General features: G+C 44.4%; 1 protein-coding gene across 1 annotated transcript in view; it reads right to left on the bottom strand.

Moving 5' to 3' along the window:
- The window catches only part of FAM83G (family with sequence similarity 83 member G), a 50410-nt gene extending 25855 nt beyond the window's left edge, over positions 1–24555 (bottom strand). Inside the window, exons 1-2 of the mRNA XM_061600233.1 lie at positions 23278–24555; positions 3890–4057 (exon numbers count right to left, since the gene is read on the bottom strand). Of these exons, the coding sequence (XP_061456217.1) occupies positions 3890–4057; positions 23278–23757 (648 nt within the window). The 5' untranslated portion in view covers positions 23758–24555. The remainder of the gene's footprint in view (positions 1–3889; positions 4058–23277) is intronic.
- Positions 24556–27469: the final 2914 nt, after the last annotated feature.

The following is a 27469-nucleotide window of genomic DNA, read 5'->3' as shown; positions in this document are numbered from 1 at the left end:
AAGCTCCATTCCATTGAATGGAAATGGCTTCCCCCTCCTCGAGAAAGGCATGCTCCTACTGCTCATCAGCTGCTGGTGGATTCAGCAACTAGGACAGCTCCTTGAAAGTTTGGACTAAAAACCCGGAGTGGATTCCATTGCCGCACTGACATAGAACCACCAGCCACTACTGCCGCCCACCAGCTGACTGGTGGTTGGGAGCATGCCTTGCTCCACTTAAGGAACAATTGGGAGCCCACTTTAAGTTCTTGATTTGAAGCGCCACCTTTACCTGCCCCACACCTGATGTCATGTATGATGTCATGTGTAGGATGGGTGGGCGTAGCCAGGGGTGTAGTTGTCCAGAGTCTCAAGGGATCTTAGACTCCTTACTTTTGGGGGGAGCTAGGTCCTAGCAGGCTCCCTATGTCTCCTATGAGCCAATCAGCATGAAAAGGGAGTGTGTTAGCCACTGAGAAGAGTCTTCTAATTTGTTTCCTTGTCATTTCCTGCTGATTGGAAAGAAGTTCCTATTAGTTCCTAGTTCAAAAAGCCAAATTGTGGAGAGTGAGAATGCTGTAACTGCAGAAGAAGAGACAGTGAATCCTGATAATAGAATCCCTATTTATATCATCAAACAATTTGGTAGCAGTAGGAGATAATTGTAGACACTGAGTCCAGTAATTCAAGCAATTTACTGTATCTGACAGTGAGAAAGGACGGTCAAATAGTGACAGTGATAGAGAAGCAGAAAGCTTTATTCAAGCCTGGCCAGTTTATTCTATAGTCTTAGAAGGTTGTATAATCTTAGAAGGGGGCATGGGTGTGACTATTGAGAAGGGACGCTAGACTTCTGAATTTGCCACTACATTGCTGGGCATGGCTTCCCTCAAACAGCATTGCAGGCCAAATAGGGGAGGCCTGGCAGGCCAACTTTGGCCCATGGGCTGGAGGTTCTTCCCCCCCCCCCCGCTGTAGACGATAGTGAGATATAAGGTAAAAGGCAGCTTCCTATGTGTGGATGTGAACTTGGCGAGGCTTCGATATCTCCTGAGTGGTAATTAGGGACGGAAGGATCTGTCAGTTTCAGCTCTCTCAATTTCTGATTTTTCCAAACTGAAATTTGGTTCTCCACATTTCTGCAACAATTTGTGAATTCTTTTTAAAAGATCCTCATGAAAATTCTTAAGCATGTCAATGCAAATTTTTCCTAACAAACACATTATTGTATGAAGTTTTGACATTTTGAAAGCAATTTCTCCTAATATAATGCATTTTTGTTTGTTCTCACTAATATGTTCGTATTTATGCACATTTCCCCTAATATAGGCATGTTTTGTAAACAGTCTTTGGTTGGAGAACTGCATTTCAAAATTCGGATAAGGGCAAATTTCAAAAGATGGTTGTGTTTCAGTTCTCATATTGTTTTGGAAAGTGCAGATTTGACAGACTCAGCTTTAAATGCGACTTGAATAGAATGTGATCTCATTGATCTTCATGTCAAGACCGTTGATCCGCATCCTTTTTCTAGTGATGACACTCCCTGATGCCCCAGGAGAAGTAATGGAGAGCAGAGAGCCCAAAATCATATGCAAAAGGGGGGGGGCACTTCCTGGCCACCATTCTGTAATCTGCCACTGGATGTGACAATAGACCCCATTTCAAACTCTCTTAATAAAGACTCACAAGTACCTATGAAGATTCTTGACATCTCAGACTAAAGGCCCATCTAGTCTAGCATCTTATTTCCTACAGTGGCCAGCTCGATACCTATGGGAAGCCCCCTCGCAGGACCTGAACGCAAGAGCACACTCTCCGCATTTGTGCTCCTCAGCACTTGGCATTCAGAGGCATAGCGCCTCCAATACTGGAAGTAGGACACGGGCATCGCGGTGAGGAGCCATTGATAGCCCTGAATTTGTCTAATCCCCTTTCAAAGCCGCCCATGAATTTGTCTAATTGGCAACTCCATTTTATGACCACGATCGCTTCCTCAGAACTTGTTGCATCATGAAATATTTTCCAGCAAAGGTGCAATGTTTATTGTTTCCTGGGCACTGCACAGATATGTATTACAAAATAAAACAGCTGAGTGGGGATTATGTCAAGAATGCCTCCTCCTTCTTTAACTAGCTGGGCCCAGGGCAGAGGCTGCGCTGTTTATGATATCCATGGGTTAAAGTACAATTGCAGGCTTAAAAACAAAACTACGAGCACTTGCCTTTGGCACAGCCAGCGCTTGACATGCAAAAGGGCAAAACGTGTGCGCATCTGACTCACCGGCTGAATCCCTGAGTTTCGTTGTGGTTGCACTTTGAAAGCCTTTCCCCATCACCCGTGGCCTTTTTCAGCTGTGACTGAGAACACCAAGAGAGTCTGTCTGCATTGGATATCCTTATGAGCCATGTGGGGGTCCTGCCAGCTTAAACTTTCTGATATTTTGAAATGAGTCAGGTGATATGGCAAAGTGGCTGAGGATGTGAGCTCAGAGCCAGGAAGTCCCTGGTCCTTAGAATCGTAGTGTTGGAAGGGATCCAAGAGCTCATCTAGTCCAACCCACTGCACAATGCAGGATCTGCCATGCAGCATCTTTCAGTTGCAACATCCTGACAGTTGGCTGTTCAGTCTCTGTCTAAATACTTCCAGCAAAAGAGTATTTTGCTACCACCTCCCAAGGTAGCCTGTTCCCCAGCTGAACAGCGTCACATTGTTAGGAAGTTTACCCTTACAATTGCCAACCAATGGTTCCAGTTCTGCCCTCTGGAGCAATGAAGAACAAGCCTGCTCATTTTCTGAGTGACAGCCATTCAGATATTTGAAGACTGGTTCATATCTCACCAAGTTCACAATTCATCTGGTGGCTTTAGACTAGCCATTTTCTCTTTGCCTCCTCAGCTTCCCCTCTCTCCCAAATGGGTATAATAATTCTCAGAGATGCATGTCCTTTGAGCTAAAAGGATTGGAATTGTGTGCCAAGGAATGTCACTGAATGAAATGGTTATGACCACTTGGAATCTATTCTAGCCACCTCTTTGGCATCTGGGGTCTTATGAGGCATTGCTGTCACTCTTTCAAGCATATCTTCACATTCATGAGGGCTAGAAACGTTATTTCTTCGGAAACGGAATTTGAAACCAAATTCTGCAGGACTTCTGCACTTCTGTAGAATATGCCCAGCTCTTCAGCCTATCTTCTCAGGCTTTGAAAGGATTGGTGCGATAGTGTAATGTGATGCTTGTCAAAGACTTTTATGATAAATACATATTCTAAGCATCCTGGCAGAACTGGTGCTGGAGGGACTCTGCGTGCAAACCCAGGAGCCTCCTATATGGATATAATATTGGGTTGTGGTAACAACATGGAGGCAGGCCTTTTCATAGGGGTCACCAGTGTTGTGGAATGCCCTCCCTGTTGACAGACTGGAGGCTCCATCAGTACTGGCATTCTGCCATCTCCTGAAAACAAACCTGTTTAGACAAGCATTCCCCTGCACTTGAATTTCCAATGTTAATGTTTGTTTTTAACTAATTGTCATGTTTTTAACTGGTCTGTTGTATTGTGTATCTTCATTAAGGAGGTCTTAATGTTTAATTGTAATTTGGTATTTTAGTTATATATATTTTTTATAATTAGTTTTATGCTATAAACAGCTTAGAAGCCATTTCATCACATAAGCCCTATGCAAATAAATAAATAGATATAAATAATAAAATAATATTTGACAGCAGGTTCTTGCATCTTTAAAGTGAAGGTCAATGAATTTGGGAAAGTTGCAGTTTTACACCAAATGGCAGTACTAATTACACCTTTGGTTAAAAAGAGATCAGTTTGTATTTAAGGTGCTGCTGCAGGTCACTTTTTGCTTACAAAACTTAGCTGGGCTATTCCCTGGGATCAGCGTCAGCTTTACCTTTAGATGTCCGGCGTGCATTTGGGCTCGCTCGCACATCTGGAGGAAATATTTCAAGTTGGCCTCGTCCAAGATGATGTAGATGGCCACTTTCCTCTTGAAGCCTGTGTCCAGGAGATCTTTGAAGATGTCTACATCTGTGAACATATCCATGACCACAGCGACAACCTGCAGAGGGGTAGAATATTAGTCACACACTTTCAAGCATACCTTTGCATTCATGAGGGCTGGGAACACGGTGGCATTAGGGGTGGGTAGTTAAACTGGTGCTGACAGGCTAGGGCACTGTTTTTCAACCTTGGGTCCCCAGATGTTGTTGGACTACAACTCCCATCATCCCCAGCCAACTTAGCCACTGGTCAAGGGATCATGGGAGTTGTAGTCCAACAACATCTGGGGACCGAAGGTTGAAGAACTGTGGGCTAGGGTGAGCTGTGAAACTGTGTTTCTTGAGCCCTTCATACTGGGCCTTGGGGTACTTTTCTGGGCCCAACACAATGCTTGGTTTCTCCAGCATAGGTTCTAGGGATGGGTGAATCAGTCAATTTCAGTTTCTCTCCATTTTTCACTTCCCCAATCAAGTTCAATTCTCCACATTTCCACATCACTTTGCATTAATAAAAGAAATCCTCAAAATTCATTAGCATTTTAGTGCAAGTTTGCCCTAACATACACATTTTTCTATGCAATTCTTTCTAATATATACTTTTTGTGCAAACCAATTTTCCCTAATATAATGCATTTTTTATGTTATTTTCACAAACATATGCATTCTTATTAGGGATGGGTGAGAATTTCAATTCGGTTCGCATTTCAAGCAGAATATATCAAAGCTACAATTTCTGAAACAATAATAGAACCAAAACACAGCCATCCTTTGGAATTCACATTTATTGGAATGTTGGGATGTGGTTCGCCAACTAAACAATATGTATAAAAATGCATATATTAGGGGAAAGTGCCTAAAAATGAATACATAAGTGAAAATAACATGCAAAAAGGCAAGAAATGGTGAGAAATGGCTTGCAAAATGAGTCAAAACTGCCTACAAAAATGTATTTATTAGGAGAAATTCCTGAACTGAGAGAATTGATGGATGGATTGATTTGATTTGATTACAGTCAGAGACCAGCAGATATTACCGTACAGATAAAAAACATTATAAGAAAGAGTTAACAATGCAATACTTGTGAGCCAATAAGCATATACACGCAATTTAAACACATGCTGCAAAATGCAGCGGTCCTTGGCTTATCAGCACTTTGCGAAGATTAATCGCTGCAGCAAAGAAACTCGCTACCTTAGATGTTATTCGGGGGTCTTTATCTACAAAAAAGTATTGCACATAAAAAGCAGCGTCCCTGCCTGGAAGCTTCTGGAGAGTAGGGACAATAAACTGCCTACGGAGGTCGTTATAAAAGGCACATTCTAGTAAAACATGGCTTACAGTCTCAATAGCACCAATATCACATGGGCAATAACGTTCGGCAAGAGGGATTTTTCGAAACCTGCCCTCTAAAAGAGCAGATGGCAGAATTTGGCCAATGTAAATGCTTTCCTGAGCCTAGGAATGTGGAGAAAGGCTAGATAATGTGCCGGAGTAAAAGCCTTAAAGGTAAAGGTGTCCCCGCACTTGTAGTGCAAGTCGTTTCCGACTCTAAGGGTGATGTCTTGCGATGTTTACTAGGCAGACTTTATATATGGGGTGGGTTTGCCAGTTCCGTCCCTGGCCTTTCTATACCCCCCAGCATATGCCGGGTACTCATTTTACCGACCACGGATGGATGGAAGGCTGAGTGGACCTCGACCCCTTTTACTGGAGATTCGACTTCCTCCTTCCGTTAGGGTAAAACCGGTGAGGAGCAGAAGGTTTTGGAAATCCACATCAAAAATTCTCTGTGTAATAGCCACCTGTGCCTTAGAAAGGCCTAGCGCTAAAATACTGGGGGGAGAGAAGCCTAAAATAGCGAGTGTAATGGATAAGGATTTCTTCCATTTAGATTGATAATTATCTGATAATACAAGGGGAGCCAGACCAATGGGGATAAAGGTCAAGTTTAGCCAGTACCAAAATTATGCGGGTCTCAATAGTAGGCAGGCCGACTTCAAGATGAAGTTCTGCGTTCGAAACACAGGAGGGGGTACCTAGAATGTTTCTTAGGAACTTAGATTGAATTGTTTCAAAGGGAGTGTGGCTATCATAGACCCTTATCTGGGCACCATATAACAATTGCGAGATGACTTTGGCAGAGAATACCTGCAGCGCAGATAGCACATATTGGCCACCCTTCGTGCGGAAGAAGGATAGGAGAGTCTTTGTGCTCCTCATAGCGATCGCTCTAGCATTCGTTGCCTGCAGGTGCCAAAGTCCGGAAGAATGAAGGGTTATTCCCAGATATCTATATGATGGAACTTGTTCAATAGGAGTGCCATTTACTTGCCACCGATGTTTTACCTGAACTGAGAGAATGGGAAGTGGGGGGACGGACTCTGAAGCCTGGGCAATTCTTAAGTGGACCAAGCAAACTTAATACATTGTGTTGGAATGTGACACAAGCTCCTGTATCCCTAGCAAGGCAGCCAATCACATATTCGTCAAAGTAGGCATAGTGTGGTGGAAGTGCTCCAGAAAATGATGCAAATTCCACATGCAACACAGTGATTTAGTGGAGAGATTTGCACATGGATCTATGCTTTTCCCTATGCGAGTCTATGGAGAGATCTCCATCATATTCCCAAAAATTGGGGGTGGGGGAGGAAGAAACCCATCCCCATCAATGTACCTTGGGACAGCAGGGTTCTTGCTGTGTGTGTGTGATGTTTTTCCTACCCCAGTCTTTCCTAAGAATTTATGAATTTTTCCCTCACTCTCTTTCCTTCCGCAAGGCAATGGAGAGATCTCTCAGGGAGAAGATGGTATATCCCACAAAATCCACGGGAGAGCAGAAGCCCCCCATCCAAAACCCTTGGTGCAACGGGGTCTTTGCTGGAGAATGACATTTTCCCCACCCCAGTCTTTCCTGTGAATCCATTCTCTTTTTTTCTCATCCATTCCCACCCTATGATTCCTATTGTGCCCACCCAAAAAATGGTAAAGTCTGCCGTTGTGGGAGAACCACTCAAGCTATCATTCTGAAATTTGACAGGCTTTGTCCCATCAGAAGGGATGACCGTGGCTGCAAATTGCAAACTATGAAAAGGTTATATAGATATTTCCTTTGTTTAACAAGTCAATCCTTAAAGGTGCCCTGCATGAAATTTCCTCGATGCATCTGCCTTGGCAGGCCTAATCTATTTTGCAGGAACTGCTATGCCTGCAAATTTCATCAACTTCTGTGAGAAGGGGGAAAGGTTATAGCCATGTTTAGATTCCCCATTATAGTGAATGGGGAAAAACCAGGCTTTTGTTTCTAACAGATCTAACTCAGTCCCAAATAATGAGTTGAATTGGAAAGACACAAGAGTGGCTCCAAAACATACTGTGCTGCTCTTCAAACTTACAGATACAAGTCAAATGTTGTGACTAGTGGCCATCCCTATCATTTACTCTGGGAAGCTCAAAGGTTGGGTGTGATAGTTTCAGCTTTTGCCTGTTATTTGACCTTGGGATTTATTAATCAGAGGTATACTGCCTCTGAACATGGGGGTTTCATTTAGTTATAATGGCTAACCACATACGAAGAGCCCTGCTGGGTTAGACTATGGGTCCCTCCAGACTGGTGTTTTATTGTGGACGTGTTCTGCAGCATGCCATTGATGCAAGAATAGTGCATTAGTAGTGGGTTTAGACTGGACAGTCCACACATTATTCTGCTTTACTAGTTGTTATGTGAAGCTTCCCCAATGTTACTACATTATTTCTCTCTGGAGAAGCACTCTTGCCCTATAGCAGGCCAGAAAACCTCCTAGAAAATTTGCAATGTAAAAAGTTATAGGATTTCAGCAGGAAACTGCGGGACATGCACTGACTGAAAATGAAGCAGTATGCCCACCCCAAACATTTTGCAAGTGCAAACGGTATTGAAAGCAAGTAGAACTGCTCTGATACTACCATGAGCACAAATCATAATGAAAGCGCCATCAAAAGGGCATCTGAAGGGTCCCGAAGAGTTTCCATGTGATGACTCTCTCCATTTTTATCCTACCCTTCTTCCAAGGAGCTCAGGGTGCTGTAAACAGTTCTTCTGCCCCCACCACATTTTATCCACACAACCACCTCATGAGGTAGGTCAAGCAGAGAAAAAGAGAATAATTGGATCACCAAGGAAACGGAATATTCTGGACAGACAAAGGGAGGTCCTTCTTTGCACAGCGCATGGCTGAACTATGGCATTTGCTTTTACAAGTAGTGATGGGTCGCCAACCTGGATAGCTTCAAAGGGAATTAGACAAATCCATGGAGGCTAAGGCTATCAATGGCTATTAGCCATGATGGTTATATTACCTCCAGTTTCAGATGAAGAATACCTCTGAATATCAGTTGCTGGTACTGTGTGCAGTTTTTCCTAATATATGCATTTTTGCAAAGCAATTTCCCCCAATGTGCCGTGTTTTGTAATATATGCATTTCTATGCACACTTTAAACAACCACACACATTATTGTGCATATTGGCTGGAGAACTGCAATGCAGCGTTCAGGTAAGCGTGAATTTTGAAGGATGGCTGCAACAGAGTTGGAAAAGGTTCAGAAAAGGGCACCCCAAATTATCCAGGGGACTGAGTGACTCCACTATGAGGCCAGGTTGCAGCATTTGGGGCATTTTAGTGTAGAGAAAACACAGGACATGATAGAGATGTCTAAAATTATGCATGGCATGGAGAAAGTGGATAGAGAAAAAATTCCCCCCCATAAGATTAGAACTCGGGGACATCCAATGAAGCTTAATGTTGGAAGATTCAGGACAGACAAAAGAAAGTATTTCTTCACGCAGTGTATAGTTAAACTATGGAATTCACTCCCACAAGAGGCAGCGATGGCCACCAACTTGGATGACATTTTAAAAAGGTTTAGACGGATTCATGGAAGGTAAGGCTGTCAATGGCTACTAGCCAGGATGGCTATGCTCTGCCTCCACAGTCGGAGGCAGTATGCAAATCATAGGAGGGGGGAGTGCTCTTGTGCTCAGGTCCTGCTTGTGGCTTCCCGCGGGCATTTGGTTGACCATTGTGAGAACAGGATGCTGGACTAGATGGGCCACTGGCCTGATCCAGGAGGGCTCTTCTTATGTTTCAGTTGGCATCTTGGTACAGAAAGTGTGAATTAGATAATTTCATTTTTAAATGCAAACTGAATAAAATCCACCCCCAGCCCCGTTTCCTTGGTCCTCATCTGGCACTCTAACCACTATCCTAAGCAAAATTTTGAACATGATATTTCTTCCTTGGATAGTCTTTTTGGTGATGTTTGTTGCCATTGTGAATTTACAGTTGACTGTCTTTGTATGATATTTGATGGCCCTTGTGGGAAGCTTAGAGTCACATTTAAAATAGGTTTGACATTGGCCATAAAGTTCTTCTCTGCCCCAGTTGGCTCCTGCCTCAGTTTGCCATGTGGTGGAGTGGCCTTTCCTTCTGTTGCATTGCTAAAGCCACTTACTTGGCAGTAAGCACCTTCAGAATAAAATGCTTAACTTTTGAAATATCGTGCCCAAAGAATTGTATTGATCCTTCTTTTTGCATAGTCTTCTCTTTCTGGGTTTTAAAAATCCTCATTATATTGTATGCAGAGCCTTTCCTTGCAGCATATCAAAGAGGCTCCTTGTGTAAACTGTTCATTGATTTAGCATTGCTTCCTTTCTGTGGGAGGTAAGGATTTGGCCATGTGACCTACATTTGGCAAACTGGGGAACTGAGGCACACAGCAATGGCTTATACGCCGCCAAGCCAGTAAATGCATATCTCTCAATCAGGCTGTCTCTGTCCTGACCTACTTTAGGTTCCCATCCGCGTAGCGTCATGTGGGGCAATTTACTAGCTGTCTTTCGTCACAGCCCATTCAATTGTTCCCATCTTAAATTCAGTTCTCTACATTACTGCAACAATTTGTGGCAAAATTCAGGTAAGTATGAACTACAAAGGGTGGCTGCAATTTGGTTCTCCTGTTGTGTTGGAAAGTGTGAATTTGACAGATTTGAGTTTAAATGCAAAGTTAATTGAATTTCTCCCCCCCCCCGTCCCTAATCCCTATGTTATAGATGGGCAGTCAAGGTGCAGAGATAGTACATTGCGGAAGGCCATTGCTTATGAGGATGTGGTGAGATTTGAACAGAAGACCACCTTCTTCCTAGCCCAGCCTCATAGCCACTGTGGTACCCAAATTTGATTTGTTTATTTATTACATTTATGTGTCACTTTTCCTGCAAGGAGCTCCAGGTGGCATACATTGTTTTCCCCCTCCTCTATTTTATCCTCATAACAACCTTGTGTGGTAGCTTAGGCTGAGAAATAGCGACTGGCCCAAGCTCACAGAGGTTCCATGGTCAATATTGTTGCTATAAGGAAATGTTTGAGTTCATGGGGGCAAAAGGTGGGAGTTGCAGCTTTGCTGGAAAACTGCAGCACACAAAGGTTTGGAAAGCGGCACTTGCTGTCAGCAAGAGGATTAACCTGGAGGCCAGGCTGAACAAACCCAGCTAGATAAACAACATCCTGAGTTTGCTTGCTAAGGCAGTTCTGTTTGCTTGGAGGCACTGGCTTGTAGCTGCTGGTTGTCTAGAAGCTAAACTGCCTTTGCAGGGGCTCCAAAGGAATCTCTAAAGATTTCCCTTCAGAGCAACATTCTTGACTCCTTTTTCTGTTTGAGCTAGGGATTGTTTTGCAGAGTTTCTCCACCTAACAAGGAAAATATTCAGAGGTCTGTAAATTCTGCACTGCAACTTTTTGTTGCAGGTTTCACTTGTGTATTTTAGTATCTGATCTATCTATCCTGTTCTGTTATGTCCTAACTGAGAGCCAGTTTGGTGTAGTGGTTAGAGTTCTGGGCTAGGACCAGGGAGACCAGGGTTCAAATCCCCCCACTCAGCCATGAAGCTCACTGGGTGACCTTGACACAATCACTAACTCTCATACTAACCTAACCTGAATTTGGCGCCCAGTTGCTTTTTCAACAAGTTGCTGCACAAAGAGCCTAGATAGTTGATTTGATCCTCCACCACAGGGATTGATCAGGGACCAGTAAACAGGGGCAGCCCCTTAGAAATGTGAGGACAGTTGAAGCATATATTTAAGCTGCCAAAATCCAAGGAAGCAACTTGCTGGTTATTCATTCATTTTGAGTTTTAATAAAGTTCTAAGCACTCCTTAGAAAAAATAAAATAAATGTTAAGATATGTTTTACTAACACTAAAACACATTGAAACTCACAGAAGTGACAGGTGTTTGTTTTTTGAAACACACCACACAGCAACATTAAAACAAATCAAATAAAAAAATTATGGAGATCAATTATAAAATCCCCTCTGGAATTAAAAAGAAGTGTTAGGACCTGCCTTAAAAATGGGGAAGGGGAGCTTGTTGGATCTCACCAGGGGGAAGGTTTCATAACTGTGGATCCAACACTGAGAAAGTCCCCACTAATCAGACACCTGGTGAAGATTTGGCTTGCATCCTCTCACCGTGACACAAACCCCTTTCTGTTTCATTAATAAGAAAACAAGTGTACGTATCTCTCACTGTCAAATATTTTTCCAATCTGATGCTGGTCTGTCTTACACATAGATTCTCTCTCAGTCTTTTATTTTTCTTTTAAACACACCGGCTGGGTATTCAGAATATGTCGTTGGTCTGCATTTTTGAATGGATTAGAAACAAAGGGACATTAATATGACCAAAGTTTAGATTCCTTCCAGGCTGTTTATGGAACACTTAGAATAAGTAAGCAGAGTGACAATGGGGTCCTCAGGTTCCTCTTTTTTAATTAGTGCGTCTAAAATGTCAGATCATTTTGGTTCTGGGGTAAACAGGGCATTAATTCACCTCCTTTCCCACCCTCTTAAAGGAGGCTGTTGGTCTGCATCCAGAAACAAGCCATTAGATTTGGAGGGTTACTCTTGGGAAAGGCGGAGGTTAGGAGCAAAGTAACGTTTGCTTATCACACCTGTTCAGTCTCCCTCTCCTTTCATCTCTAGGACGCCAAGCAGTTTGCATCCTGTAATTACTAACCGAGATTCACAATTTTGGGGGCGGTGGGGGGGAATTGAATGTGCCATAGAGAAAGGAACCCAATGGATGCCAGATTGCAATAAGAGGTTGGGTTTAGGTTATTATTTATTTATTTATTATTTGATTTATATCCCGCCCTTCCTCCCAGCAGGAGCCCAGGGCGGCAGGTTACTGAGGAGCTGATGAATTCATGAGCATTTTGCCTTTGAAATGTTAGAACCCCTTCAGCACAGACTATGCTATTGAGAATATCAGAAGAGCCCTGCAGCTGGATCGGACGAAAGGCCTATCTAATCCGGCATCCTGGTTTCCCACGGTGGCCAACCAGATGTTCTGAGTGGGGAGCCAATAAGCAGGACACTATTACTCTGTGGTATACTACCTCTGCAGATGGCGGTTCTGTTTTGCTGTCATGGCTTTCAGCACAAGGGATGGAGGAGGGATTTGTCCTGCTTGGATTCTAAACCAGAGTCACCCGGTTCGATCTGGGCAGATCATGACCTGCATTGGGTCAATGGTCCACTTCAGGACCTGCAGTCTGGCAGATTCCTTTGTGAGGTGGTCTGAGAGTTGCCTCCCCACCCCATTTTTTAGCTTTGAAATTATCCATCCGGCCCCTCTAGCCTTAGCGGCTAGTGCTTGGGGCTCTTTGCCACTGTGAACTTTCATTGCACATACAAGCACTGAGAGTGATGGAACTTGATGACGTTGTGTCACAGAACAAACATGGCTGCCCCAGGGACGTTGGAGAGCTTTTGTCAATCAGCAGTGGACACTGGTGGCTCTGATATCGGTGGGGCAGTAGAATCCAGGTTTTAGTCCAGACTTTCAAGGAGCTGAAACCACCTTGGACAGCTCCTGGAAAGTCTGGATTAAAACCCGAAGCAGATTCATTGCCCCACCGACACTGGAATCACTAGTGTCTACTGCCAGTCAGAGTAAACAGTAATGGCCTAGTTAGACCAATGGACTGGTTCAGGACAAGGCAGATAAATAAGCTCATTATTTGCTTGTATATGTTATTTGCTAAACAGGTTCAGTTGGGGAAGGGCCATAACTACTGAGCACACATTAAATTTGGGTGCAGAAGGTCCTATGTTCAGTCCCTGATATGTCCAGGTCAAGGGACTGCAGGGAGTGTGAAATGGAAATGGACTGCCTTCAAGTCAATCCCGACTTATGGCGACCCTATGAATAGGGTTTTCATGGTAAGCAATATTCAGAGGGGGTTTACCATTGCCTCCCTCTGAGGCTAGTCCTCCCCAGCTGGCTAGGGCCTGCTCAGCTTGCCACAGCTGCACAAGCCAGCCCCTTCCTTGTCCGCAACTGTCAGCTGGGGGGCAACTGGGCTGCTTGGGACTGTGCAGCTTGCCCACGGCTGCACAGGTGGCAGGGCACGTAGCCCCTGAGCCACTCAATTTGGGGGTGGTCTTTAGCTGGCCCTTGACACCCAGGAGACATGAGTGGGGATTTGAACTCACAGACTCTGGACTCCCAGCCAGGCTCCAGTATAGCTGGAAAAAACCCATTCTGAAGCTCTTGAGTGGCTGCCAGTACTAGGATAGATAAATAGATCAATGGACCCTATGAGGAAAGCGTATAATGTTTGGGGCTTTTCAACTTAAGGTAAAAAAGGAGAGTAAGGAGAGACATGATAGAGGTGTATACAATTATGCAGAGTGTGGAGAGAATGGATAGAATGCAAAGTTCCCTTGCCTCTCTCCTAATACTAGAATTTAGGCTCATCCAATGAAACTGAATGTTGGGAGATTCGGGACAGACAAAAGGAAGTTCTTCATGCAGTGTATAGTTGAACTATGGAATTCACTGCCACAAGATGTGATGGTGTTCAAAGGGGAACTTGGATGGCTTTCAAAGCGGATTGGACACATTCAGGGAGGAAAGGCTATCCTGTGTGGTGTAGTGGTTAGAGTGTCGGACTCAGGACTGGTGCTAGGGGGCAACCAGGTTGGGCCCTGGCTGAGGGCCCCTGTAGCCCAGAAAGGCCCCTGAAGGGCCCCTCCTTTGGCTGGGAGGATGGAGCTCCCACTCCACGACCCATGCCGGGTTGCGGGACCTAGCGACTTGACGCTGACGCCAATCGTAGAGCAGGAGTTCCCAGACAACACCCACCTGATGCAGGGGGCATGAGCTTCAACAAGCCTGTCTGCCCCACTTACCTCCCGTACTAGCATGTTAGCATGCTGCATGTGCATGCCTGCCATCATCCAAGTTGACAGCAGGGGTGTCCCTAAGGAGTTGATGCCCCTGTTGCTCTCTTGGGTGATGGCAGGCATGCACACACAGTGCACTTATGCGGGAGGTAGGTGGGGTGGGCGGGCCTGTTTTAAGCCCCACACCACCTGAGAGGGGATGCCGTGGACCCAGGGCAGGTGGTGCCCAAGGGCCTAGTCATGCCTGGAGCCAGCCCTGGCCAGACTGGGACCTGGGCAACCAGAATTCAAATCCCTGCTTGGCCATGGAGTTCACTGGGTGACCTTGGGCTATTCACTGTCTCTCAGCCTAACCTACTTCATAGGGTTGCTTAGAGGATAAAATTGGGAGGGGGAGAACCATATTTGTATGCCACCTTGAACTCCTTGGAGGAAAAGTGGGATATAAATGGAATCAGAATCATAGAATTGGAAGGGGCCTATAAGGCCAGTGAGTCCAACCCCCTGCTCAGTGCAGGAATCCAACTTAAAATTGCCGCCCTGGGCTCCTACTGGGAGAAAGGGTGGGATATCAATCAATCAATCAAACAAACAAACAAACAATCAAACAAACAAACAAACAAACAAACAAAGTGAGCATCCCCGACAGGTGGCTGTCCAGCTGCCTCTTGAAAGCCTCCACTGTTGGAGAGCCCACCATCTCCCTAGGTCATTGGTTGCATTGTCGTATTGCCCTGATTGGCCACTGTGTGAAACAAGATGCTGGACTAGATGGGTCTTTGGCCTGATCCAGCAGGACTCTTACGTTCATATCATAGCCTCATGGGAATATGTGAGAACATGGCTGACGTTCACAAGAACTTGGCTGACATTCAATAGAGCCTGAGCCAATTTCAGTTCCCTCGGTTTTTCATTTTTCTAATCTTAAATTCAGTTCTCCACATTTCTGTAGAAACTTATGATTTTTTAAAAAAAAAATCCTCATGAAAATTCTTCACCATTTTTGTGCAAATTTCTCCTAATAAATACATTTTTGCCTGCCCTTCTGGCAAATGTACACACAAGCAATTTATTCTAATATCATGCATTTTTGTATGTTATTTTCACTACCAGGCATTTTAATGCACATTTTCCCCCAGTATATGCATTTTTGTAAACTTTTTTTGGTTGGAGAACTGCAATACAAAATTTCAGATAAGTGCAAATTTTTGGAGGATGGCTGTGTTTCAGTTCTCATATTGTTTCAGAATGTGCAAAGTTGATGGATTCAGCTTTAAATTTCTCCTCCGTCCCTAGCTTGAGCAGCGGTATAATCAAGCAGCTGTAGCAGGAATGGGGAATGTGTGCTGCCCTCCAGATGTTGCCGGACCAGAACCCCCATCGTCCTTGACCACTGGCCATGTTTCCTGGGGCTGATGGGAGTTGGAATCCAGCAACTTCTGGAAGGCCACACATTCCCCACCCATGAGCTAGAGTGTGATCCAACGACTTGTCTCCTGCCCCTTCCTGTCATTCTCTAAGTGGCGGTAACGCAGCCGAAGCTCTGCTCATGGCCGGAGTTCGATTCCAACGGAAGGAGGAAATTGAATCTCCGGTAAAAGGGGTCGAGGTCCACTCAGCCTTCCATCCATCCGTGGTCGGTAAAATGAGTACCCGGCACATGCTGGGGGGTAAAGAAAGGCCAGGGAAGGAACTGGCAATCCCACCCCATATATACGGTCTGCCTAGTAAATGTCGCAAGATGTCACCCTAAGAGTCGGAAACGACTCACACTATAAGTGCGGGGACACCTTTACCTTTAACCCCACTGCCACAGTTTGTGCCATGGAGGCCTTATGTCATTTGGGCAGATTTTTCTTCCATGCTGAGGGAAGGTATCTCCAAAGAACTTTGCCGTTGTCTATGCTGTGATTTGGCTTTATCATTCTGTTTAGCTCATCACGATCCTTCTTTGATGCCTGCTGTGATCAAGGTTCATTCCCACACAGGCTGTGCTGAATCAGTCCGTGAGTTGTTGTCCAACCACTCATTTCACATGAGGGGGATGAAATAGGGTGGGGTGGATCTGTCAATTCCCGTTTCTCATTTTTCTTGTCTTAAGACACATCAGTTTGTGATTTTTTAAAAAAGGCTTCAAAATTCTTCAGTATTTTAGTGCAAATTTCTCCTAATATTTTGCCTAACGTACAGTAGGGCCCCACTCATACGGCGGGTTACATTCCGGACCCCCGCTGTGTAGTGAAAACCGCTGTAAAGCGGAATAAGCGCCGTATGAGTGGGGCTTTAGTCTAATTGCGTCTAATTGAGACCGCTGTATTAGTGAATTGTGGGGCCCTACTGTATACATTTTTTGCAAAGCAATTTCCCCCAGTATAATGCATTTTTGAATGTTATTTTCACTAATATATGCACTTCCAGGGTCCCTTTACCTAGTATCCGCATTTTTGTACACATGACTTGGCTGGAGAACTGCATTTCAAAATTCAGAGAAGTGTGAATTTCGAAGGATGGCTGTATTTCAGTTTGTGTATTGTTCTGGAATGTGTGAATTTAAAAGGTTCACCTTTAAATATGAACTGAATCAAATTTCTCACCCATCCCTCGACTGAAGTGTCTTGTAGAAAAATGTCCCATTGTCATTGCCAGCCAAGTGTTGAAACAAATTGTAAATAAACTATAGCATCATAGAATTTAGAGTCATAAGGCACTTTGAGACAATCTAGTCCAGCCTCCCCCTCAGTTCAGAAATCTGGCAACTACAGCACTGCTGACAAATGGCTACCTAGTCTCTGCTTCAATACCTCTGGCAAAGGAGGGCCTCCCACCTCCTGAGGTGGCTGTTACCACTGCTAGGAATCACCTCCTCATGTTTAGCCAAAATCAGATTCCTTGCCATTTCTTGTCCTGCTTTCTGGAGCCACAGAGAATGTTTACTCCATCTTCTGCAAGTTGGCTCTTCAGATATTTTAGTACCACTATCATGTCCTCCCCCCACTCTCTTGAACTCTTTCAACCATTGCATATAACCTGATGCAAGCCTCATTTACCCTTCCCTGGATTCGTTTTCGTTTTCTTCTTAAAATGGAGCACTCAGAACTGGGTACTAGGTGGTCTCTAATCAGCACATGTTATGCAACAGAAACGTTCCCCCTTTTATCCGGAAAGTGGCGGGTCTATTTATAGCAGAATGAGATCTGACCTAATAAGAAGCCATATTCATTCATCATTCCTCTCTCTCTCTCTCTTTCCCTCCCTCCCTCTCTCTCTCTCTCTCTTTCTCTCTCTCTCACACACACACACTTAGCTTTTGCACATCCAGAATATAGAAGAATGTTCAAAATCAGTGATAATATATATTCAGGCCTGGCACCAGCGGGAGGCCAAGTCAGCCACTTGCCAAGGGCCCCTGCAGCTGGGGCTGGGAGGGTGGAGCATCCCCTCTACGATCTCCACCAGCATTGGGTCACAGGGCATGATTGCAACCAAATGGTGGTGCAGATTGCGGAATGGGAGCTCCACTCTCCAAGGTGACACCACCCCTGCACATGTGGAGCTGGCACGCACTTAAATACTCCTGGTGGTGCCACCTCTTGTCTTGGCACATCAGCAGGGCCGGTGCTAAAGGGCGGCCAGGTTGGGCCCTGGCCGAGGATCCCTGGAGCCACAGGGTCCCCTGAGGGACACCTCGATAGGGGAGGGGAGGAGAGTACTGCCACGGATTGCAGGGAGAGAGCTTCCTAGCTGCTCGCCCATTTGCTGGCTCCACCTATCTATCTGTCCTGTCATTTGCGGCTGTGCGCGCAGGGCTGCCATTAACCAAGATGGCTGCAGAGGTTTCCCTAAGGTGCTGATGCCCCTGCCACCATCTTGGTTGGTGGCAGGGATGCGTGAGTGTAGCTCCTGCTGGGAGGAAGGGCGGAATATAAATCAAATAATAAATAAATAAATAATAAATGAGAAAATATCCCACAAAAATAAGCTTGTGCAGATGCTCCTTAAACACATTTGGAATATGGCTTGGCTGCTGTGAAGACAGAAACATGGAATGCATCCAGAACAATGTGTGTCTGTAGCTGCCACTGCATATACTCTAAATGGGTTATGTTTCCCAAACACATTTTCAGATAATGTTCTTGACCTGCCTTTTAAATACTTCCACCTCTGTTCAAGTCTAGGGCAGTGGAAGTAGGCCTTGAACGTGATTCCTAATTGGGTAATGGCTCTGGATTAGCCATCAAGGACTGTCAGCCTTGATAGAACGGAAAATGAGTAAAGCTGGGGAAACAGGAAACAAGCTAAGATAGGGCAGGAGACCGTGTGAAACCAGCTGCTAGCAAGCCGGGCATGCATCTTGGCAGTATGGTTATGGTTATCACTAGGGATGGAAGGATGTCAGTTTCTGTCATATACGTTTCTCATGTTCCCAATCTTAAATTCAGTTCTCCAGGTTTCTGCTGTTCTGCAAGTCATGATCCTCATGAAAAGTCTTAATTTATTATTTATTAATTATTTTATTTATTATACTTGTATACCGCCCCATAGCCGAAGCTCTCTGGGCGGTTCACAGTAACTAAAAACGAATACAATTTAAAATACATTAAGCAGTTGTTATGCTCTTTTGACTAACGTACACCATTTTGCAAGCAATTTCTCCTAATATAATGCATTTTTGTATGCTGTTTTCATCAATACATTCATTTTTATAGACATTTTCCTCTAATATATGCATTTTTGTAAGCCTTGTTTGGTTGGCGAACTGCATTGCAAATTTCAAATAAGTGCGAATTTTGAAGGATGGCTGCGTTTCAGTTCAGTTCAGTGTATTGTTTCGGAAAGTGCCCATTTGATAAATTTAGCTTTAAATGCACATTGAATTGAATTTATCTCCCATCCTTAGTTATCAAAATTGTCGGGGTTCTTCCGTACCAAGCAGAAACCATGAAATTTGGAATGTATGTTACGGGTAATGTAAATTTAGCAGTTAATATGGATAAACAACAGGCCGTTGGGTGCATTCACCAGGATTCATGGAGAATGTGGACATGATCTGCCCATGAAGAGGGCATTGTGTACATTTTCTGATCAATATACGCATACCAATATACCCTTGTGTAGTAACAGATGAAAATTGATATTTTTTACAATCTCAAGGTCGAAATTCAGGGCATGCTTTCTTCAGAACATTGTAGCCATTCCCTCTTTACGAAATGTGGGATTTCACACTTTATTGCAACATTAACAAATGTATAAGGGTGAAAATAAAAGTGCTGTGGCTCAATGGTAGAGCATCTTAATGGTAAGGGAAGGGCCGTGGCTCAGTAACAGAGCATCTGCCTTGCGTGCAGAAGGTCCCAGGTTCAATCCCTGGCAGCTCCAGGTAGGGTTGGGTGAGAGTCCCTGCCTGAAACCCTGGAGAGCTGCTGCCAGTTAGTGTAGGCAATATTGCTGTAGATGGCTTAATTCAGTATAAGGCAGCTCCCTATATTCTTATTTAATTTAGCTCTATTCAGAGCTGTGAGGACTGGAATATTATTTTAATTTTAGGGGAAGAGCCATAGGTTAGTGGTAGAGCATCTGTTTTGCATGCAGAATGTCCCAAGTTCAATCCTTGGCATTTCCAGGTAGGGTTGGGAGAGACTCCCTGCCTGAAATCCTAGGCAGACCCTGCCAGTCAGTGTAGACAATACTGAGTTAAATGGACCAATGGTCTGACTCAGTATAAGGCAGCTTCCTATGTTCCTATGATGAAATGAGATAAATCTACTGTAAACTTTTGTAGAACTTTAACCTTAACCCATGGCTTTGTTTTCCAATATTTTAGTTAAAACTGTGACAATAATATTCTGTGTCTAATCATATAGAACATGAAAGTCTGTAATATATGTTTTGTCTTGATCAGTGCAGTACAATGGGTCATAACAGAATTATATTTTTAGAAAACATAGTGTTCATTTGAAAAGACAGAATGAAAAATCTCAGGATATAATGTTGATCTCGTAACAGAATCTGGTTCTTTCGCACAACAAGCCAAGTTTTGCTGGAATATTTGGGGGGCTATGCTTATTCAAACACTTCTGTTTTTTTCCGGAGAGGTGGGGTTTTCATAGTGAGGAATGTCTGTCCTTGTAGATGCAAGCCATATTTATTTAGTGTGTGTGTGTATGTTACAGTGAATGTTCAAAACTATTAACAGGCAAAGCGATTAAAAACCTAAGAGCCCTAAGGTCAGTCTAGTCCAGTATCCTGCTTTTCGCAACGATCAATATACCAACGCTGATCAATAGCAATCAATCAATATTGATCAACCTCACAGGATTGTTGTGAGGATAAAATGGAGTGGGAGAGAAGCATGTATGTCGCCTTGAACTCCTTGGAGGAAAGGTGGGATAGAAATGTAATTGTAATAATATATGCCATCATCTTCCAATGTGCTATATGCCATCATTTGCCAACAATACCCTTCTGCATTCTACATAAGACAAACAGGCCAGTCTCTGTGCCAGTGGCAACCAATGTGGCACCCTCCAGAAGTTGCTGGACTCCAACTCCCATCAGCCCCAGCCAGCATGGTTGGGGAAGACAGGCTTAAATGCTTAACCTCTCCTCTTGCAAGCAAAGCAGAGACCCCTCTGTCTGTGATCAGCATTAAGTGAGCCTATGACAACCCCAAATAAGAGCATAACCTTTGAAGTCCTGTTTGGTATTGTATTATTCCTGGTCTTAAATGGCCCAACCATCCAGCAGGTCCTTGGCACTGTTGGCTCAGACCCTCATCTTTTTAACTGAGCAAATTATGGATGATGTAGCCATCCAACCCTTTGGTGGGTCAAATGAAGTAGGTCATCAAAGGGCCTTACTGCTGCAACCACAGCTTTGATCGTGGGTTTAAAGTGCCTAATTATTTGATGCAGCATAATTTTAATTTTTAGCAAAAGACTGTAAGAACTCCTTGCTGGAATGCACTCATCTAATCCTGCCTTCTCTTTGTAGTGTTTTTGAGAGTCTTGTGGCACCCTTTAGAGACTGTTACATTAATTGCAGCATGTATTTTTATGGGCCAGAGCTCACTTGTCAGATTGTCATTGCATGCTAATTGTTTCCAGCATCTGATGCTGAGAGGTATACTGCTCCTGAACATGGAGGTTCCATAATGTAATAATGCCAAATACTTGGTGATCAAACTATCCTTTGTGGTTATATTCTATTTGTGTATATATTGGGAATATGGATGAAAGGATCTGTCAATTTCAGTTTTCTCAGTTTCTCATTTTTCCAATCTGAAATTTAGTTCTCCCCATTTCTGCAGCAATTTGTGATTTAACTTCATGAAAATTCTTCCGCTTTTTAGAATGAATTTACCCTCTTTTGTATGCAGTTTTGACTAATGCACACAGTTTTTCAAGCGATTTCTCCTAATACAATGCAATCTGTATGTTATGTTCACCAAGATGTTCGTTTTTATGCATACTTTTCCCTACTATATGCATTTGTAAAAATGTTCTTCGGTTGGAAAACTGCATCGCAAAATTCAGAGCTGGAGTTGGAGTCCAGCCACAGTTGGAGGGCTACAGGTTCCCCACCCTTGACTTAGCCAAACTACCTCACAGGGCTGTTGTGAGGATAAAATGAGAATGGGGGAAGAACATAGGAAGCTGCCTTATACAGAGTCAGACACTTGCAGAGATTCTCCCAGGTTCATACAGAAGGCACCAGGCTGCCTACCTGTATGTTTTTGCAATTTTATTCCAGCTAAATCTGATTGGTTGCTGATGGCCAGCCATCCCATAAAGCTGGAAGATGAGTTTTAGACACAGCTGTTACTCTGCTCTCCCACTTTTATTATCCAGACTGACACCGATCTAACAAGAGGAGGAGGTGGAGGAGGAGGAGGAGGAGGACCGAACAGAGCTTTCAAAGTGTGAAATCAGCAAAACTTCAGCACAAGATTATTTGTTGCTGCTCTTTGTGGCCACAGTCTGGATTGAAATTGTTGTTTGTGATTGGTGTAGATTTTTAAATGAGCAGCTTCTCATCTTGGCCATGCATGCAGCAGCCTGAGATGCACATCACTGTTACTTCCATTTTACAGAAGGGAAACTGAGATTGCGAGTTGCCCAAGGCCAATGAGCCACACTGACTCTCTTTGGCTGCACACCGATGCTGCAAAGGCTTGGGATGAAACCTGCCCTTCTTCCTCTTCCTCCTCCTCTGTGCATATCACTCTGGCTTTTTTAATTGCAACAAATTAGGCTGTTTTCATTCTATGTTCTATCCTTGACCTGTGATCCTTCCACTAAGAAGGAATGAAAGGGTGGCTTAATTTCAACCATCATTTCATCTCGAAGCCTCTTTTCGCAGCTGAGGTTCTGGCTAGGAGTATCTGAAGTACTCGTGAAGGAGAGAGGGTCACTGGGCACATGCAGAGTGCCTTTCACCACTGAATGACTGCATGTGTCTGGTGTTAGGGAGCAGAGTTTCCAGACCAGAAGCTGCCACTGTCCTGGTAATCTTGTGCCCCAGCTCAGTGAATGAAGTTGGAAAGTAAGAAAGGAAGGGGCTGCATTAATTTCTTCCTAGCGGCTTATCAATGTCAGGCTTCGATTTGGCTTGGCTTTGATCCCTGCTGATGGGACAACACATGTGGAAATGCCAATGTATCAGAAGCAAGATGTCCCACCTCTCCATCCCATTTCATTTGAATGTTATGGCTATCGAATGGCCACAGTGGCCAACACACAAGACCTAGGGCCATGAACTCCTGTTTGTAGTAATTAACTTTGCCCCCTCTCCCAGTCACTTTAAACCAGCAACCATTCCAACCAACCTCCTTCCTCACAACAATTCCTCTGAAGAGCTTATCTGGCACCAAGCGGGATATCAGCAATAAATACAGGCATGATGAGCTCATTATGGAACTGACCAGACTTGCCTATGCATCATCCTTCAAGCAAAGCTCCTGAGAAGACAAAGGGTTGTTTTGGTTGGGCAAAAAGGGGCTATTCAACTTCAGCTCCCCACCAAAAAGAAAGCAGCACACAGAGGGCATCTCTTACCTTCTGAGCCTGGAAGATCATCTTGCGGACAACCTCCTTGATGTGAGGCTGACAGTCGATGGGAGGCTGCATGTAGACGGTAGCTCGGGTCACGCCACGGTAAGCGATGGTCTCCGGCCATCCTAGGTCCAGTTGTGGAATGGATCGATCGGACCTCTCTGGCCAGTATTCCAAAGAAGGTGCTTGGTTCTGTTCACCGTTCTGGCTGTTGAAGTCAGTACTCTCATCCCCACGGGGGATGAACTCTGAACTAGGGTCATATGTCTCCAGCGTATCCAAGATCTTTTTGAGCTCCAGCTCTGAAAGGAAGTCCCGAATGTTCTCCTTCTTGAGGACCTCATAGAAAGCATCTGGACCTTTTGATATGAGGGCCTCCAGTGCCAACCTCTGTTCTTCACTGTAGAAAAACTCTGGTTTGGATTCGCTGGATCTCCAGTTGACGTGACTGTCATCCAGACATTGGACCTGAGAGAAAGCCATGATCCCTAGATGAAAAAGAGGAGAGGACCTGCCGATAATAAATAAAAGAAGTTGGATAATGTAAAAAAAAATAATTTAGTGCGGTGAATCCCTGAGTTTAAATAACAACTAGCAGCTAATATAGTTCCTCCTAGCTCTTTTTTTCAATTCCTCATGAACAGTTTTCCCTTTTCAATTTTTTGTTAAAAAAGAGTCCTTTGACACTTAACTAAATGTTGAGATTCAGTTGCCTGGCTTGCTTGTCACCTCATCTCAGTTGAGTTTTTTTTTAAAAAAGCGTGGAGGGGACAAAAAAGTTCTTTCCCTCCCCAAACGCTTGAAAATGGATGAGAAGTGACGAACAGTTGCATTCAAGCAACCTGCGAATACTTTTAAAAGTTCCAGCAGCGTTGAAATCTTGTTTGGGCTGATCCTCTTTAACCTTCGAACAGTCCGCTTCCTTCACCTTTGCCCTTGACTTTCAAAATCCCCATAAGAATATGCTAAAATAAAAAGGAGTGAGTAACGTTACAAAACTCCCCAGAATCAAATCAGCAGCTGTAGCTAGAAGCAGGGTTTTCTGTCTTTTTCCACTGCCCTCCTTCCTTTTCTTTTGCTGTTCTCTTCAGACAGGACAGTTTTGAATTCTCCAGATCCTTCCCTAATCCTTGCTTGCCTTGTAGATCTGGATTTCTCCCATGGACCTGGATCCCTCTGAGGTCTTTTGCCGGTTAGTAGCTTGGAGGCCGGCAGATAGCCAGAAATGAAAACCAGGAGAGTGTGATAACAGGAGAGAAAAAGAGGAGGGCGAGGGGAGCAGCAGCCTGAGTCATTTGCTCCTCCCTGTCCCACCTGCAGTCACATGTTTTCCCGCCTTCGGATAGTCCCTGTTTCTTCCTGTCCCATTAACTCCTTCAGCAGATGCATGCTTCTGCTTGGATCTGGTGCAGGCGTGGAAGACAGGAAATTGACTCACCCGTGGAAAGCTTGGTGTCCCAAGTCTTCCATATGTGGCAGAGGGAGGGAGGGAGAGAGTGAAGCCCTGGTCTGGCTGAGCTTAATGTTTTGTTTGCATTTTTTGTAAAAAAAAAATGCTGGTGTTTCTCCAATTCCTGTCCTGTTTACAACATTCACAATGGAACATAACTGGTGGCTCTTGTTTGATCCTTTCTCATCAGCTTCATTAGCTTTCTGCTACCCAGAGAGTGTCTGTGTTAGGACATGCGAGAGATTCACAGTACTTGTTTACTTGGAAGTAAGTCCCACTATGTTTTCTAGGGCTTACTCCCTAGTAAGTAGGTTTCAGATTACAGCCTCTGGGCATCATCCATTGGGAATCTGGGGGCTGATTTTCTTCTCTCCCCCCCCTCCTGTCCCTCTGTTCATTTTCTCTTACGTAAGAAGAGCCCTCCTGCTTCATATCAAAGGTCCATCTAAACCAGCATCCTGTTTACCACAGAAGCCAATCAGATGCTTCAGCAACTGATTTTTATGTATACACTGCCTTCGATTATAGACGTTCCACTTAAATATCCGTCTGTTGTGTAGGGATGTGCTAATATTCTGCCCAATTTGGATTTTGTACTGAATTTTCCATGAATGTGCTTATTCTTTATCGTTGCTATGCAGCTATTTTCCACGGCTTTTATGGGTTTTATGTAGCTATTTTCCGTGGCTATTGTTGAAAACTGATTTTTTTTTTTAAAAAGTGCCTCTAAAATATTGATATTAATCAATATTTCCTTTCTTTTATCAATAGTCCCTTATTGAGATTTCCTTTCCTTTTCTGATATTTCCTTCAAAATTATTGATATTCATAGCAATATTTTTTTTTGCGAGGGGAAAAAAGAGCTGTGGATAGTGGGCAAAGAATGAACTTGAATAGATACCAGTCTGTTAAGCTGACGGAATGCTTTCAAACCGGCACCAGCCAATGGATCCCATCCCTGCTACTGTGCATGTGCTTGACACTTTCCTGGCATTAGAAAGAGCAGAGCAGTCTGGATATCCATGGATTTCCAGAATCGTATGGAGCTCTGGATTGACATGAATGCCTCTTATTACCATTGTTATTATCACCACCATCATCATCAGTGGTGCCTAGTAGCCCATTGGGACTGGTGTGGCGGAAGGGAGGAAGCCAAACAGTTGTTGGATCCAGAGCCAATCACAGGCAGAGCCAACTAATTCTAGTTTTGATCCCATCTTCCTCCCTTCTGAGTTCTACAAGAGCAACACAGAGACTAAGGAGGCGCAAGCTGATAGGCACTAGTGCCACCATCCCCTGGACTGGTTGTAAGTAAAAAGGTGGGAGCTGGCTGAGGGCAGGCTGAGGTGTGTGGGGCAGTGCCCTATTTATTTATATATTATTAGTTTTATATCCCATCCTTTCTCCCAGTAGGAGCCCAGGACGGCAATGTCCTAATTGTCCTAAAGGACCTCAGCGTGGTACTCTGTTTAAAGAGTAATGTGAAGAAGAGACAAGCCTCTGCCCCAAGGGGCTTAAAGTTTAAACAATGGGAGTGAGAGACCAGAAGGAAAGGGCCAAAGTAACAAGCAAATGGAGTTATATACTCGTGGAGGATCAGTTTCAGTTGGGGGTCAAAACTTTTGGAGCAGCTTCCAGTTATGGGGGTCAGTGAGGGAGAAAGAAAGGTGGGGTTTAGTAGTCCTGGAGGGGCGAAGATCATTGGCAGGACCACATTAGGAAATAAGGAGTCCAATGGAAAAAATTTGAGATGAGGAATTTGTGAGGGATGTGGAACAGGATGGGGGGCCAGGGAAGAGCTTTGAAGAGACAGTGCCACTTAGCCCCAGCGATGAGAGAGGCAAGCAGTTTGGGCAGTGGAGTTGCCTTCAGTTGGGTTTTCATGTGAGGAATGCTACCTACGGGGCTGGCCCTACCATTAGGTAGAGTGAAGCAGCCACCTCAGGGATCAACTGAAGGGCCAAGAAGCATCTGAAAGATGCGTGCGCCACATTTTATTTATGTATGTGTTTGTTATTACATGTATATCCCCCCTTTTCTCCCAAGGAGCTCACGGTGTTGTAGGTGGTTCTTCCCCCTCTTTATTTTATCCTTGTAATAGCCCTGGTGTAGGTTAGGCTGGATGACTTTAAAAGAGGATGAGACACATTCATGGAGAATGAGGCTATCGACGGCTACTAGCCACAGTAGCGGTGTTCTGCCTCTGTTGTCGGAGGCTGTGAGCTCTGTTGCTGGGAACCACAACTGGAGAGAGTGCTCTTGTGTTCATGTCCTACATTCAGGCTTCCGGCTGACCACTGTGGGAACAGGATGCTGGGCTAGATGAGCCTTTGGCCTGATCTTGCAGGGCTCTTCTTATGTTCTTCTGAGCAATGGTGACTGGCCCAGTGAGCTTTATGGCTGAGTGGGGAATCAAACCCTAATCTCCCAGGTCCTAGTCTGACACACCAGAGCTTGGAAAAGTTACTTTTTTTGAACTACAACTCCCATCAGCCCAATTCAGTGGCCATGCTGGCTGGGGCCGATGGGAGTTGTAGTTCAAAAAAAGTAACTTCCCCAAGCTCTGGACCACACTGGCTCTTTAGGTAAGAGCCTGCCCTGTAACCCCTAAGGTAGCCTTCTGCAGTGGGAGATGCTGGCCCCTGGCTAGGGCAGTAGTACAACTCAAGTGCCAGCTCTAAGAAAGGCTCCACTGAACCTTCAATACATGGAATGGAACGGTGGTGCTGAGGAACCATTTTGTCC

Source organism: Rhineura floridana, chromosome 17 (assembly GCF_030035675.1).
Source record: "Rhineura floridana isolate rRhiFlo1 chromosome 17, rRhiFlo1.hap2, whole genome shotgun sequence".
Classification (NCBI taxonomy): Eukaryota; Metazoa; Chordata; class Lepidosauria; order Squamata; family Rhineuridae; genus Rhineura; species Rhineura floridana.
This window is presented reverse-complemented; position numbering and strand designations above follow the sequence as displayed.